Source organism: Octopus bimaculoides, chromosome 25, assembly GCF_001194135.2.
Source record: "Octopus bimaculoides isolate UCB-OBI-ISO-001 chromosome 25, ASM119413v2, whole genome shotgun sequence".
In the NCBI taxonomy this organism is placed as follows: domain Eukaryota; kingdom Metazoa; phylum Mollusca; class Cephalopoda; order Octopoda; family Octopodidae; genus Octopus; species Octopus bimaculoides.
Window position 1 is genome coordinate 24,088,338 of NC_069005.1, and position 16,225 is coordinate 24,104,562.

At 35.0% G+C, this 16,225-nt stretch overlaps 1 protein-coding gene across 1 annotated transcript; it reads right to left on the bottom strand.

The window, feature by feature from the left end:
- Window positions 1–4: 4 nt before the first annotated feature.
- Window positions 5–6,322, bottom strand: LOC106882304 (heat shock protein 83-like; the record flags this gene model as incomplete). The annotated part of the gene is made up of 2 exons (XM_014932933.2): window positions 6,167–6,322; window positions 5–400 (listed from the first exon to the last, which is right to left on the bottom strand). A coding segment is annotated over exon 2 (396 nt), but the record flags the coding sequence as incomplete, so codon positions are not given.
- Between the last annotated feature and the right edge of the window lie 9,903 nt (window positions 6,323–16,225).

Consider the following 16,225-nt stretch of genomic DNA (forward strand, 5'->3'; position numbering starts at 1 on the left):
AGTAAGCAGAATAGAAACCGACACCAAACTGACCAATCATGGAAATATCAGCACCAGACTGCAGAGCTTCCATGAAAGCTTTAGTACCAGACTTAGCAATGGTACCCAGGTTGTTGACCATATCAGCCTTGGTCATGCCGATACCAGTGTCAATAATGGTCAATGTGTTATCCTCCTTGTTGGGGATGATCTTGATGTATAAGTCCTTGCCACTGTCTAGTTTGGACGGGTCAGTCAAAGACTCGTATCTGATCTTGTCAAGAGCATCAGAAGAGTTAGAAATCAACTCCCTGAGAAAGATTTCTTTGTTGGAATAGAATGTGTTGATGATCAAGCTCATCAACTGAGCAATTTCAGCCTGAAAGGCAAATACTTCTCCTTCATTAGTTTCAGTGGACATCTGAAAGAGAAAAAAAAAATCATTAAAGGCATCAGTGATTAGGCATTCAGATTTCTTTATCTAATGAAACGCTTATTTATTCACGTAGCTTTTAGATTTCAATGATGTATCTGCATATTCGATAGGTGAGGTTGAATTTGGTCAGTTTTAACATAACATAAAATATTTCCGGCCAGATATGGCTGGATTAAATGCTAAAGCCACTTGCTTAGGTGTCTGCAGCACAGACTAGATCTTAAGTTTCTTGCCAAGTCACATCATGATATATCAGAGTTCCCTTGAACCCTATCAACTCTACTGTACCTCTGAACATGGTTGCTCACCTATTTCAAAACAATAAAGACATAATTGTTACTTTAATGATAGAGCAGGAAACTTGACACAAATGCCAAAAGATAACCACAGATCAAATAGTAGAGATTAAACTGGGCTGTGGATTAAGTTTCCCACTGAAGATATTCCACAAATTTTGTTGATTAATTTTTTTTACTCAAGGTTTTTGGAAGGTGCTGTGAAGTGAGATTGAACTAGAAACCATGTAGCTGTTACAAATGGCTGTCAAACTTCTGCATATCACATTATCTTAGAGAAAGACATTGAAATTAATGTGATCCTGGATTTCCTTGCACATTTGAAGATAAATGTCTGTTCTTAAGTTAGCTCAAATATGGCTGACTTGAGACTAAACAAATATCAGTGACAGCAGGCTATGACACCAGTATTGTGGTAGACAAGAGTCATTCTCAATGGTTTGACATTATTTGAAAATACAGCCACTTGAGCAATAACAAAATAGCCAAACTGCTGACCACTTTACCATAGCCCTTTGGTGTTTAATCTGGCCATATCTGACCAAAAAATTCTGCCTATCTTATGATCAAACTAGCCCTACAATATTCTAAAAATTAAGTTACCTCATCAAAATCTCAAAGCTACAAGATAATTCATGATTAATTCAAAACAATGGGAATAAATGAGCATTACATTAGGCAGAATGTACATCAGGTGAGGGTACATGGCTCAGTGGTTAGGGTGTCGAGCTTACAATCGTGAGGTTGTGAGTTTGAATCCCTGACTGGGCTGTGTGCTGTGTTCTTGAGCAAAACACTTTATTTCACATTGCTCCAGTTCACTCAGTTGTAGAAATGAGTTGTGACATCACAGGTGCCAAGCTGTATCGGCCCTTGCCTTTCCCTTGGATAACATTGGTGGCATGGAGAGGGGAGGCCGGTATGCATGGGCGACTGCTGGTCTTTCATAAACAACTTTCCCTGGACTTTTGCCTAGAAGGGGAACTTTCTAGGTGCAATCCCATGGTCAGTCATGACCAAAGGGGGTCTCAGAACATTAGGCAGAGTAATTTGAATGCTAAAGGTTTAGGCTAAGGACAATGAACAAATCCTTTCATTGCTTTACAGATATCTTAGAGGATGAATTCAGCTTGGACTGTTGTCTTAGATATGCATCTAAAATTTATTTCCCAGGTATAGAAAACAGACTTCATAGCAGGTCTAAATACACTAGTAATAGACCTATTCACTAGTCCTGCTTCAGGCTTCCCTGTATTGCACCAGCAATAGCTACATAAGGGAGCATACTAGCAATCATTCAACCAGATAGAAACAGTAACCTAATCTAAAATTAACATCTTAAATAGTCTACATTTGAATGTCAGTCCATTCAAAGATGACCTAGGGCTAAACAATATGTAATGAATATTTTAAAAAATGAGAAGCAAAGTAAAAAAAAGATCAAGATAAAATCTCAAAAGAAAAAAAAAAACGTTTTAATGTCGAAAATGGATAAATAGATATCAATGGCACTTGGTTACGAAATGGAAACTGATTCAGTGCCAAATGTCAACCAAACATAAAATTCAGCAAGATCACATCTTATTTGATTCATAAACTTTCCTGTAAAGTGTAAAAAGTGGAATGTGCCAAGCGAGAAACGAAATTGGACCGGTACCAAGTTCCTGTAATAATAACTACATCAATTCTTTTAAATGAATTCCAATCACATCTAAGATATTAGGAATCAATCTCATTACTTAACTGATATTTTATTGATCTTAAAAACAAGAACGGCAAAGCTAACCACATTGGGATTTGGACATAAATACTACAGGTACCAACACGAGAAATTATTGTGGAGGGGTGTTAAAAAAAAAAAAAGGATATGAAAGCCTATATAATTTTAACTGTGTGTGTGTGTGTGTAGTACAAACACTACATTAGGTATACAATTTAGGTTTTTGTCCATTATTAGCTAAAGCCCTGTCTTTCAAGCCAGGTTGCTGTACATCATAATCCACTTGAGCAGGGAGCTATCTGCCAAAATGCATCTGGATGTTTTGCTTGGTATTTCTTGGAGGAATTTGTCCAAATACTGTTTGAATGTTATGGGGGTCATTTTGTGATTTCTCTCAGAACAATGTTGAATTAAAAAAAAACTTGTGGAGTAGTGTTTTTCAAGGGGATTTATGGCTCCAGGACCTAAGCCCTGGTGACTTGTGAATTTGACACCAGTATCATTTTCATAGTGTTAGTGGAATATTAACACCATTGGTGCAAATAATGTAGTGCCCATGGCAGCACTGGGGGAGAAAATAGAGATGATGTCAACAATCAAGGCCTGCCAGGTTCACTTTCGTTTTCTATGATTGATCTTTGGAGTGCTTCAATTGCTCTGAGTAAAGAAACAGGCAGCAGTACTCAAGGTGCGAGTTGATAAATGTAAAAAAAAAAAAAAAAAAAAAAAAAAAAAAAAAAAAAAAAAAAAAAAAAGGATCCATGACCATATTCTGCAGACCAAATTAAGTATATTGTTGATGTGTGTACTCTTGCTTAGGCTGCTTTCCACAGTGCCATGTAAGCCTAATACAATTTGATGCTACAAAGAAGGGAAGAGAATATGGCTGTTAAAAGTATAATCCTCTTTTTGAAAGCTTGAATTTTTCCTAGTTTAGCAGCATGTGTTTTACTCATCGAATCACTGAACTCTAAGATCAGATTGGAAATTTTGCTTTGTCACAAATTGTCTTGATGACTTTCTAGAGTTTAGAGTCATATGCAAAGATTAAAAATCATTTTTTATTTTGTTTGACGACGTTTGCAATGTCATTCATATGACGACAAGATAAACAGAGGTGGGCGAACACAGCACAGACTTAGCAAGGTCTTGAGTAAATTCTATTGATTACATGTTGGGTTCAGTTTGTCAGGAAATATCCACAGCAGTAACTTAATTTCTTCAGTTGTGGTTGACTGTCAAAAGCTTGACTGATGCTGTAATAAATGACATTTGCATTGTTGCCCTCGATCAGAACATTTAGGATGCCATCAAATTAGTACAGGAGTTGTCAGTAAGTCTCCAACCATAAAAACCATGCTAGTTGGCATCTAAGTTTAAGAAACATAGTTTAAAAAGGCTCTAACAAGCTGGGCTTAACTCCATTGTATAGTTTAGCATGGGTTTCTACAGTTGAATGTCCTTCCTAATGCCAACCATATTATGTATACTGGGTATTTCTTTTTCATGGCACAGGCGCAAATGAGGTCAGAAATAACCCAAATGACAGCCTTAACTGGGTGGTAGGGGGGATATTAAGGAAGGTGAATTCGTGTCACATGTTGAGAGGCTAAAGAAGGATAGAAACAAGTGTCTTGCTATAAAGGAGATCATGGCTATCCCAGCTGGAGAGAAAGAAAAGATAGTGGTGATGGGGTGTTAGGGTTTCATACAATCTGAATAAAAGAATAGAACAGGACTGAGATGGGCGAATGGCTAGTTTTCATGAATGTGAAAGGGGGAGGGATAGCTGGTTGAGATGTGAAAAAAGTGAACAGGGAACATGGGTAATCATTGGTGAATACTAGTTTGTGGGGTAGAAAGGGAGCAATAAAAAAAATATGGAATAGAGTAGCCGTATAATAAAACCGTAGATAGAGGAGAAATAGGGATACGAATGTAAAATCGAGTTGGATGTGGATGAGAGTGGGGTGCCCAGTGACATATGTAGAGGGCGATATCGTGAGTGACGTATAAAGATTGGGGAGGGCGCCGATGGTAGATATAAGAGGGGGTGGTGTTCAGTGGTAAATTAAAATAGCGAGAACGCGGGACAGGTGACAAAAGGAACTAATTCCAAAGAGAGAGAGAGAGAACTGGTAGTACAAAACAGGAATGAAATCTGTAATTCTGATAATATAACCGAGGATGAGTAAATAGTGCTGTAGTTCAAAAGAACGATGGAGGGATATGAATTGTGAAGGTCTGAAGGAGACAGATTTGGTGCAGAGGAAGACATAAATGAGACTATATTAAAAATATATTGTGACATCTACATGCTTAGGATGAGATTTCTTAAAACTAGATCTATTAAATTTTCAGATTTTTGTTTTGAACAAACATTTAAAATCTGCGTAATTCTCCACCCCCGGCCACTTAATTATTAATCAGAAACTAATTAGCGTCAAGGGATTTTGCAGCTGTTTATCATTTTGTTTGCATAAATGTCATATAAAATATTAGAAGTGTCTTTCCAATGTAATTACGTTCTCATCGTAATGGTGAGGCAGTATTTTTTAATTTTCAGAAAGCAAAACAGTTCAATATCAAATATTTTATTGAATACATACATTGCTTTTTCTATTTTGTAAGACGTTACAATAGATTCATGTTCGTCATCCATGTAATTAACATAAATATATTGGCGGAATTCTGGTCTAAGCATCCCATATCACCCCTCAGTTTTATTTTTTGGAATTTTCAGAAAACCCAAAAGAACATCAATACATGTCGGAGTGATAAAGAAACAAGGAAGGTTTGTCGTGGTTGTAAGATGTGGTAAAATTAACAGCCAAATCGCCCTTAATTTACACAAAAAGTTTTTTTTTTCGTCCATAATTGTATGAACTCCCATTTGTAGGGCAAAAATTCGCAAAAAACTTTCTGAAAATTCCCCAAAATAAAAAAGTTATGAGGTGTTACAGGGGGGGGGGGTGCTTAAACCAGAGTGCTGCATTCTCAAAATTGGTTCGAGATTCCTAATTAATATTAACACAATTTAGGCTGTAAAAAAATAAAATTTTAGCAGGAAATTTTTTTTAGCAGAGTCAACATCAATATTAAAAACATAAATCCCACCAAAAAAAGAAAAAAAAAGTGGCTATCAATAGAATGCATATATAGTAGAAACGGAATACTAGATTAATTTCTTTATAACGTAGAGAACACAAAAGATCTAAAAATGGTTCGGAGAAGGTGAGTGCGTGGTGGTGGTGATGTTTCATAAAGAAGGAAAGGATTAATTTTTCTTTTTAGCATCCTTGTATAAATTTTAGGAAAAAAATTCAGAATTTTTTCCTTAAAATTTGGCTTTATTCCCCATTTCTATATTATTTTCCTTCCTCCACGAGGACAGCTATTTGCAAACCTATCAAGCGTGCGGAAGATTCCCGGTGTTTTTTTCTGGTGTGAGAAAATGAAATATCTGGAACATTCTACACTGTGGTTAAAAAAATACAACAGCTTATAGATTCACATTAGCAATTTTTTTATAATACATTTAAATTTCATATAATACATTGAAAACATGATACATGGAATAAGTTAGACGAAGAAATCTGTCTGACAAGAGAACGGATAAATCCCGTTTCATTCATTGTTAGATAAATGGCCACTGAAGAATTTATATTACAAACCTTTCTGTAAAAGAGGAAATATCGATAAAGGAACAAATAATAGAATTATTGAGACACATACCTTGGATGATGAAAAAATTCTGATAAATTAAGACAAGTTAATATGAGAGAGGGGTTGTACACAGACAGAAGTATTTCTGCTGGTGAATCGGCCTCTTCGCTCTCAGTGAGTGAGAAAGAAACTACTACAACACGTGGTGAAGGAAGTTAGTAGCGGCGACCAATTATATATACATACACACACACATATACACACACACATGTACATACACATATAGGCAGGCAGAGCCAACTAAAGGGCCATAACTCCGTTAATAGAGATTAAAAAAAAAACATTTTAATATCGATAAACACCAGTGGTTCTTAACCATTTTTTTTTTGCATGTGGACCACTTTGATTCCTATTTTACTCAACTAGATCTAAACACGTGTATAAACACACTCATATATACTTATATACACACAATGGTATATTCAGTCATACTCACCCAACTACACATACATAAACACATGTATAAACACACTCACTTACATACATGCGCATACAATGATATATTCATTTATATGCACACAACTACACGCACATACATACATACACATATATACTTATATACACGCAATGATATATTCAGTCATACACAACTATACACATGTATAAACACACTCAGTACATACATACATGTATGCATATGTGTATGTAATTTACGTATGTATATATTGCACATTCATGCATTCATACATACATGCATGCACACATGTATGCATCCATGCATGCATATATACATACATGGTTAGACTACATGAAAACCTTTGACTCTGTTCCCCACTCATAGATGTTAGAAGCCCTTCAACTTGATAAAGTTCCAGTCAGTATAGCCTAAGCCATAGCTGACCAGACTTCATCGTGGGCCACCATCTTGAAATTAAACACGATTAGTGATTATTATCACTGATAGAATACAGTATTGCAGAGGCACATTCCATGGGGACAGCCTCTCTGTGATGTTTACACTTTCTATAAATCCCTTGTCATTCATGTTGAGGAAGTCTGAAGGATATCTCATTGTTTCATATGTGTATTTCGTGTGCAAGGTTCTTGATGTGGATACGTGTGTTGAAAGAAATACAATTAAACCTTGGGAGAGGCATTATGCCGGTAATAAACACACGCACTGGTTCAGTCCTTAAATTAATAAAGGACTGAACCAGTACGTGTGTGTTTATTACTGGCATAATGCCTCTCCCAAGGTTTAATTGATATCTCATTGGTTCACAAGCAAACAGAAATACCAAAAGTACATACTGTTTCTTTGTGGACGGTTTGAAACCTTATGCAAAGAATATGCATAAGATGAAAAAGATCCTTGGCCTGGTTACAACATTCCCAGTGAATGTAGGGTTGGATTTTGGTCAGGATAAATGTTGTTATATGCTTGTGAAAGTGGGGAAACTGTAAACTAAGCTAGCAACATCTCCATCGATGACTTGACTGTTTCCCCTATATCTGATGAGGAATGTTAATGACTGAAATAAGTAAAAGAGAGAAAAAAAAGAGAGAGTAGTAATGCAGTTTTTACTTAACTATATAGACCTAGTTAATAATCAGTTTGAGAGTGCCTTTTGGGTCTCTTACACAAGAAAAGTGTCCAATGAAGACTCAAAAAAAAAAAAAGGGCTTCAGACTACACTCTGGCCTACCAATTCTTAAGCAGACTCTCAGGAATCTATAGCATTCCTAAAGTCTAAACAAAAGGGTCTACCTCAACCCTGAACTCCATTCATGTAGTATTTGTTTACATGTTACTTTTCCAGCTCTACAAGGTATTTAAAATTTTTTTAATTCCCTGCTGTTTATTGGCAATCGGCAATTTATCACTTGGCCAAGTTTTAGCAAGTCAGGCTACTTTAGATTTCTTTTTGATAGTATGACCGTTGTTATTTGTCTGCCAGTAACTGGCTCATCTTTTTCACCATCAATTTGACTCATCCTCTTCTAAAAATACTTCCACTTTGAATCATTGCCATTTTCCCTTTCAAAATTCAGTAAGGTTCTATAAGATACCATGTCAAGCTAATACTCATTATTTATTAACGAGGCATCAAATGACAACTGCAAACTTTCACAAATATTCCACCATGTTTGACCAATACTTGTTTTGTTTCCCAACGAATAATAGTATCAGAACCTAACTACCTTTCAGATTCAATTCTTTTTTTTAGTACACAAGGTCCTGAGCAAGAGATGCTCTAATTTGTCGTCTTAAAGCCCTTCTAAGCTTTGTGGGAGATTTGCATTCAAACTCCCTGCAATAATCTCAGTTGTAGAGACACTCATCATAAAGCTGGTGGTTGACTAACCAATACAGACCATAGGCTGGAACCCTTTCCAAACACCAACAGGTTACAACTCAACCCATGACAATTATGTAGAGTATTTTTAGCACACACTGACTAGCCCAGAACAATTTCAAGAATACTTGCAATCATTCAGTGTATGAGCTATCATCTCTCCAAGAATTCCATTGTGATGTTCAACCACATTACTACTTCAGGGATTTTATGCTGCAGTAGTTCTTGCAATTACATTTAAATTTTGACACATATCTTGAAGTGCTGGTTGTCAAATTTCCTTCCATTGTCAGAAAAGTTTTTCAATGGATCAAAGTATTGTCCTTTCTACTAAAATTTGGTGGATGGGGACTAGTTGATTACATCGACTCCAGTGTTTTACTGGTACTTAATTTATTGACCCCCTCCAAAAGGATGAAAGGCAAAGTTAGCCTTGGCAGAATTTGAACTCAGAACGTAATGACAGACGGGGTACCGCTAAGCATTTCGCCTGGTGTGCTGACAAATCTGCCGGCTCGCTGCCTTGCCAAGCATTTTGTCCTCCACAGTAATGATTCTGCTAGTTCACTGCCTTATAACAATATACAAGTGGAGGCGGAATGGCCTAGTGGTTAGGGCAGCGGACTTGCGGTCATAGGATCGCGGTTTCGATTCCCAGACCGGGTGTTGTGAGTGTTTATTGAGCGGAAACACCTAAAGCTCCACGAGGCTCCTGCAGGGGATGGTGGCGAACCCTGCTGTACTCTTGCACCACAACTTTCTCTCACTCTTACTTCCTGTTTCTGTTGTGCCTGTAATTCAAAGGGTCAGCCTTGTCACACTGTGTCATGCTGAATATCCCCGAGAACTACGTTAAGGGTACACGTGTCTGTGGAGTGCTCAGCCACTTGCACGTTAATTTCACGAGCAGGCTGTTCCGTTGATTGGATCAACTGGAACCCTCGACGTCGTAAGCGACGGAGTGCCAACAACAACAATATACAATATTAACCGCCGCCACCACCATCATCATTAAGTCTGCATCTCCCCATTTGCATGGGTTGGACAAGTCAACTTCAGCGCATCTTCCCACCTGTTTCTGGTCCTTTATTATCTCTTTGTGAGGCTTAACATCTTATATCAGTTTGATAAAGAATGTAAATTATATATATATAAAAAAAAAAGAAAAGAAAGAAGCTAAAACTAATATAAATCAAAGAAAAAATAAACACCATTGTTATAGTTTTAAATATACATTCTTTAATTAAAGATATACCAAATAAATTTATATTCAAAAAGACACAAAATATATTTTGTAAAATTCTTTGAAGTAGTGCAAAGGTGAGAATATAAATGATTTGCATTTGAGTGTGATAATGAAAAATAATTGTGTAAAAACGATAGGTATATATCTAGTTAGATGCTGACAAAGAGAAGTCTATCTTTATTATTGTTATTATTATTTATTTAATGATAATTTTAAATAAGAATAAAATTTACATGATTTTTCTTCTCAAACAGCTGAAAATACAATTATATACATTCTTTGATTAGTTGTTTGGCATTTCTGAGTTCAGAACCATAAAGTTTGAATCTCTAAGATAGTTCTTGGAAGCAGATCATTTTAATGCAGAAAGTGTAAGAATGAATGACAAATAAAATCTTAGTAATTCATTAAGAGGAATACAAGAGAAAAAAACATACGTAGCTTTAGGTACACACATAATTTTTGAGATATATTTACATATTTTATTGTATGTGCCATAGATGAGACTGTTTCAACAGAAACAACAAAGAACATACAATTGAGGTTGGAATAAAATAAAATAAAGAAGTGATTTTAAATTCCCAATCGCAGAATAATGCTAATAATATAGCCTGAACAGGATAAACTATCCCTATTTTGCAGAGAAAAGTGTAGGTGGCTAGCTAATTTGCAGAGGAATTTGTAGTGGGTAGTTTAGCTTAATCAGTCAAAGCATCGTGACATGTAATCACAGGGATGTGAGTTCGTGTCCACAGTTAGCCACCTACACTTTTCTCTGCAAAATAGGGATAGTTTATCCTGTTCAGGTTATATTATTAGCATTATTCTGCGATTGAGAATTTAAAATCACTTCTTTAACTTTCTAAAAGACATCTCAATGCTTCTAAAAGCAGACTTCGTTTGTTTATTTACGTTTGTCGTAATTTGAATTTAAAATAAAATAATTTCTAAGATTCATTTGGATTCTACTAAATTAAAAGAAAAAATAATATATTTGTTTTCCGAATTCCTGAATTTACTTGGCCTAACAAGCCTTTCATTTTGTCATGTATCATAATCCAAAAATTAACAGAACACTAAATCAATAATGCAGAGCTAGATTCATAATCTTGTGATTCAAGTTTCTTCATTAAACTACTCATATTATTTTTGTGTGATGGACAAACGGATTGTTGACCCCAGTGCATAACTGGTACTTAATTTAACCACCCTGAAAGGATGAAAGACAAAGTCGACCTCGGCGGTAATTGTTTTTATGAGCTTTTGGAGGGATATTTACCACAAAAATATTGCAGTTCATTTTCTTGAAAAACTATAACTATCTCTACCAAAATAAGCTGAAGTTTTTTGTCCTCAGATAAGTATTAAAATGAAGATTGATCCAGTTATGTTATTTTTTACTTTTTCTGTTTTAATTTGACACAAAACAAATGCCCGAATGACACAGAACAGATGAACTTAAGTAATTTCCCCTTAAAATAAGATTTATTTGCAACACATGAGTTTTTTTTTAATGATATTCATTGATTTTTGACATGTTAAATTTATGACAACATTAAATATGTGATTTATTCAGTGCAATGTAACAAGAAAACCAACATATATACTAGTCAGATCAAATTTGGTGGCAGTGTTTGCTATGCATATAAAAAAGGAGTTAGTCAAAATTAGTTGAAATTTTCATTTGGGAGATTTCTATAATCAAAAATATAAAAGCGAACGATCTTTTATAAAATATTTTAGTTTAAGAAGGAAAAAAACAATACTTTTTAAAAACATGAAAAACATTGTACAATAAAGTTTGAGTTAATAAACTGTACCAAAAAAGTATAGTTAAGAAGCTAAACACAGTTTCCAAACTGTGTGATTTCAAGTTCCATCCCACTGCATGGCGCTTCAATCAAGCATCTTCAAACATTGCCTTCAACTGATTAAACATTAATTCTTTAGCATTTAAACCAGCCAAAATGTATTTCCTGTTATACGTTCAAACTGGCCAGGTCCTGCCTTTCACACCTACCCTACAATGTCAGTGTAAAATTAAACAATAATATCACTGAAAGCTCAAATCTGTGAGATTTAAAAAATGCTTAATTTAAAAAAAAAAATGTGTATAAATAAGGATTACATTTGATAGATAATCTGAATGCTAAAGGGTTAAAGCACTGTGAGTAAAATATGGTAGATGGAAACTTTGGGGAAGCTTGTTAGGAGTGGGTAAATCTTCTTGCTCTTAATTTGTCACCAAGTTTAACACCATACTATGGCCTTTGGTTGTCTTTAACAGAGCCTATTCTGCCATAGGAATATTTCTTTGTGGGTTTCTTGTCTGAAGAGAATTTCCCCCTTTCCTCTCACTGAAACCCCTAAAAAAGGGTTAAAGGCACAACCTTTACTCTTTAGAATAAGGCATAAACAAATTATAAAAGAATGCAATAAGTCACTTGAAATGAATTCTGAAAATTCTATAATAAATTTAATATGCATAATTATTGCAAGTTAATTGATTTGATGAAGTTAATTTGGAAAAGATTTCAATGATGATCTTAGTGCAATTACGAAATTGATTAAAAATACTCCTCTTCACAATTCTTATGACATTACAGACTGAAAGTTACTTTTTAATATTAAACAGAATAAAATGTTTCCTGATGAGGACTGTGGATCAGCAAAAGCTAAATACACTCACAATGATTTCCACAGATAAAAACAGTCATTCAAACAGTGAAGGACAAAGTTATTGACCTTTTCACCCAAAACAAGAATGAATTTATTTAAAAAAATTTTATTATTATTTTTATCATACTTTTAAGATTTGTTATATCCTTTATCTTTTACTTGTTTCAGTCATTGGACAGAGACCATGCCAAGGCACTGTCTTGAAGGGTTTCATTGAATAAATTGGAGCCCTAATGCATGTTTCTTAAGTTTGGCACTTATTCTATCAGGCTCTTTTGCAGAACCTGCTAAATCATAGGGACATAAACAAACCAACACTGGCTGTCAAGCGTCAGCAGTTGGGTATACACACACACACATATATGTATACACACACATATACAATGGGCTTCTTTCAGTTTCCATCTATCAAATCCACTTACAAGGTTTTGGTTGGCCTGTGGCTATAGTATAGTAGACACTTGCTCAAGGTGCTGTGCAGTGGAACTGAACCTGGATGCATGTGGTTAGGAAGCAACCTTCATACCACATAGAATATTTTATTTTACTTGTTTCAGTCTTTTGACTGTGGCCATGCTGGAGCACCGCCTTTAGTCGAGCAAATCGACCCCAGGACTTATTCTTTGGAAGCCTAGTACTTATTCTATCGGTCTCTTTTGCCGAACCGCTAAGTTACGGGGATATAAACACACCAGCATCAGTTGTCAAGCGATGTTGGGGGGACAAACACAGACACACACATATATATATACATATACATATATACGACGGGCTTCTTTCAGTTTCCATCTACCAAATCCACTCACAAGGCTTTGGTGGGCCCGAGGCTATAGTAGAAGACACTTGCCCAAGATGCCACGCAGTGGGACTGAACCCGGGACCATGTGGTTGGTAAGGAAGCTACTTACCACACAGCCACTCCTATGCAATTCTTAAACATTTTCTGAAGTAGCACCCATAAGAATTGAAGCCATGCCCTGCCATTTGGTCTCTTTTATTAATTAATTCCAACTGAATTTCTTTTTGTTATTGTTATTGTTTTTATTTTTACTTATCTTTCTTCTCTATAATGCTTATTCTTTCTGACAAAACTATATTGCGGGAAAGCTTTGCAAATATTTTCAAAATTATTTATTTACTGAATGGAAATATGTTTATTGTGTTCTGATATATCAAAACTTTTAGAGAACATAATTAGTAAACGATTTAAATAACCAGTAATTGATTTAAATAATCAGTAATTGATTTAAATAATCAGTAACTGATTTAAATAATCAGTGATTGATTTAAATAATCAGTAATTGATTTAAATAATATCTATGAGTTAAAATGTAAAACAACACTTTAATTAATTAACTGGAAGAAATATAGGTATCTAAAAAAAGATACTAAGAGTTTCAGAATAAAACCAGATAATTTCATATTTGACGTTTGTAAAATCGAATTTGTTTTAGTTTCAATTTCATTTCAGCTTGATTAGCATGTCTCATGGATGCCCTGCTGTTCCTCATTCTATTGTGAATCTCAACAAAATACTTAAAGATCAGCAGATACTTATCAAAAGGCAAACAGTTATGACACTGGCTTCATCTTTGTTAGATTCAGCGACTTGTCTTGCTTGGTGGGCCCACTATGGATTGTTGAGGAATTCCCACATGTGTCCAGGGCAAAACTCTATTCAAACTAAGTCTACCATTTTCCCCACAACTCTTACTTGCTGTTCATAGTGTGTACCACTTATGATTTTATGAAATGTTTAATTGCAATAAACTTTTTGGATCACTATGATTTTACAAACATCAAATAGGAAATTACCTTAAACCAAACTGAAATTGTAAAATATCTCTCAGTATAAAGTTATAAAAAGATTTAAAGTATATTAAATAAGAAGTTTAGAATGGTACAACGATGCACTATAGAACAAAAAATGGACTATATACCTGTTGTAGTTTGGTTATCTATAGTCCGATGATATTTCGGAATTACAATTCCTTCTTCAGATCTTCAATTCCGAAATATCATCGGACTATAGATAACCAAATTACAACAGGTATATAGTCCATTTTTTGTTCTATAGTGCATTGTTGTACCATTCAAAACTTTTTATTCTTTACAAACAATACACAATGCTTCAAGCGAACTACAATACTCTCCTATATTAAATAAGCTTTTTGACTTAGTTCTGAATAATTAAATCGTTTTGTTTGGTGGTTGCAATCTCGTTCTGTTTTCTTCTTTGTAAGTTTTAATTTCTTACTCATTTGTCATTCAGTCTGATAGAAAGGATATTAGATGGAAAAAATATTTTTTCCCTTCCTTTATAAGTTTTCTTCATGATATAAGGAAGGCACAATTTTCACAGTTAAAGAAACAGTATTCACATTAACCCCTAGTTGCTCCAGATTAAACCATTTCATGATGACAAGCATCAGCTTCCTAGAAAAGAGAAAACCAAAAATTATTAATCAATAACCCCACGATTGAGAAACTTTATTACATTAATATGATAAATTACTTCCCTTTGCTCAACAATTTCAAAGGTTTTTTTTAGACAGTTTATGAATTTAAATCAAGTGAGGTGTTTCAACTTTTCTACTTAAGATAAATGGTTTGTGATTTCATCCAACATTGCAAAATATTAAGAAATTTTTTACCATTTTTATTTTTTATTTGTTCTAGTGTTGTTTATTCATTTATTTATTTAGTTTGTTGCTTGTTAGATATTTTTAAGAGAATTTCAAACTTTGGGATTAAACGACAACTTGTAATGAGTGAAGCCTGAATGAAATACATCAAAAGTCAAATGATATCCAACCAACTATTTCGATTTTGAATATGACTGGGTCAGCAGAGGAAGTGCAGCATCCATAACTCTATTTTAAAGACCTCTGAGATTGATGGGAGGAAGAGAAGAAGTTATCCTTAACTTAGACACTTGGCACAGCTACTTATAATGTTGCAGACTCAGTTATAGACACCCGAGAGTCAGGTGGTGACATTAAATTTGGTGAGTTATTAAGTCTTTGACTCAAGAACAGGAACAGTCTCTCCAACTGTCTTCCATTGTTTCTATCTACTGAATTTGGTCAATTTGGGGATACACTCGCCCAAGTTGCAAACAGACTGAACCCAAACCATGTAGTTGCAAAGCGAACTTCTAATTAACACATACTTGCACCTAGTGATAGAAGCAATGGCAATTTTGTAGTTATTTTTGTTATTACTATTGTTGTTGTGAAGTACTGGCAGTTATGTTCTGAGGAATGGAGGTGGGTGACAGATCAAATACCAAATCTAAATAAATATAAAATGTCCAGCACTTTGTTTGGGTTAGGTTCTAAGATTTGATCATCTGTGTTCTAGGTGTGACATATTGTATTTACTGTGAGGTATTGTGTACCAGTGGAGGCGCAATGGCCCAGTGGTTAGGGCAGCAGACTCGCAGTCATAGGATCGCGGTTTCGATTCCCAGACCGGACGTTGTGAGTGTTAATTGAGCGAAAACACCTAAAGCTCCACGAGGTTCTGGCAGGTGGTGGTGGCGAACCCTGCTGTACTCTTCCACCACAACTTTCTCTCACTCTCACTTCCTGTTTCTGTTATGCCTGTAATTCAAAGGGTCAGCCTTGTCACACTGTGTCACGCTGAATATCCCCGAGAACTACGTTAAGGGTACACGTGTCTGTGGAGTGCTCAGCCACTTGCACGTTAATTTCACGAGCAGGCCAACATACTGAAATGATTAAAATTAATATTAATCATTATGTTAATGTCCGTTTCTCACTGATAATTATTTTTAATTAGATTTTTTTCTGCATATTACATTAAGTATGTTAATGCTTAGCT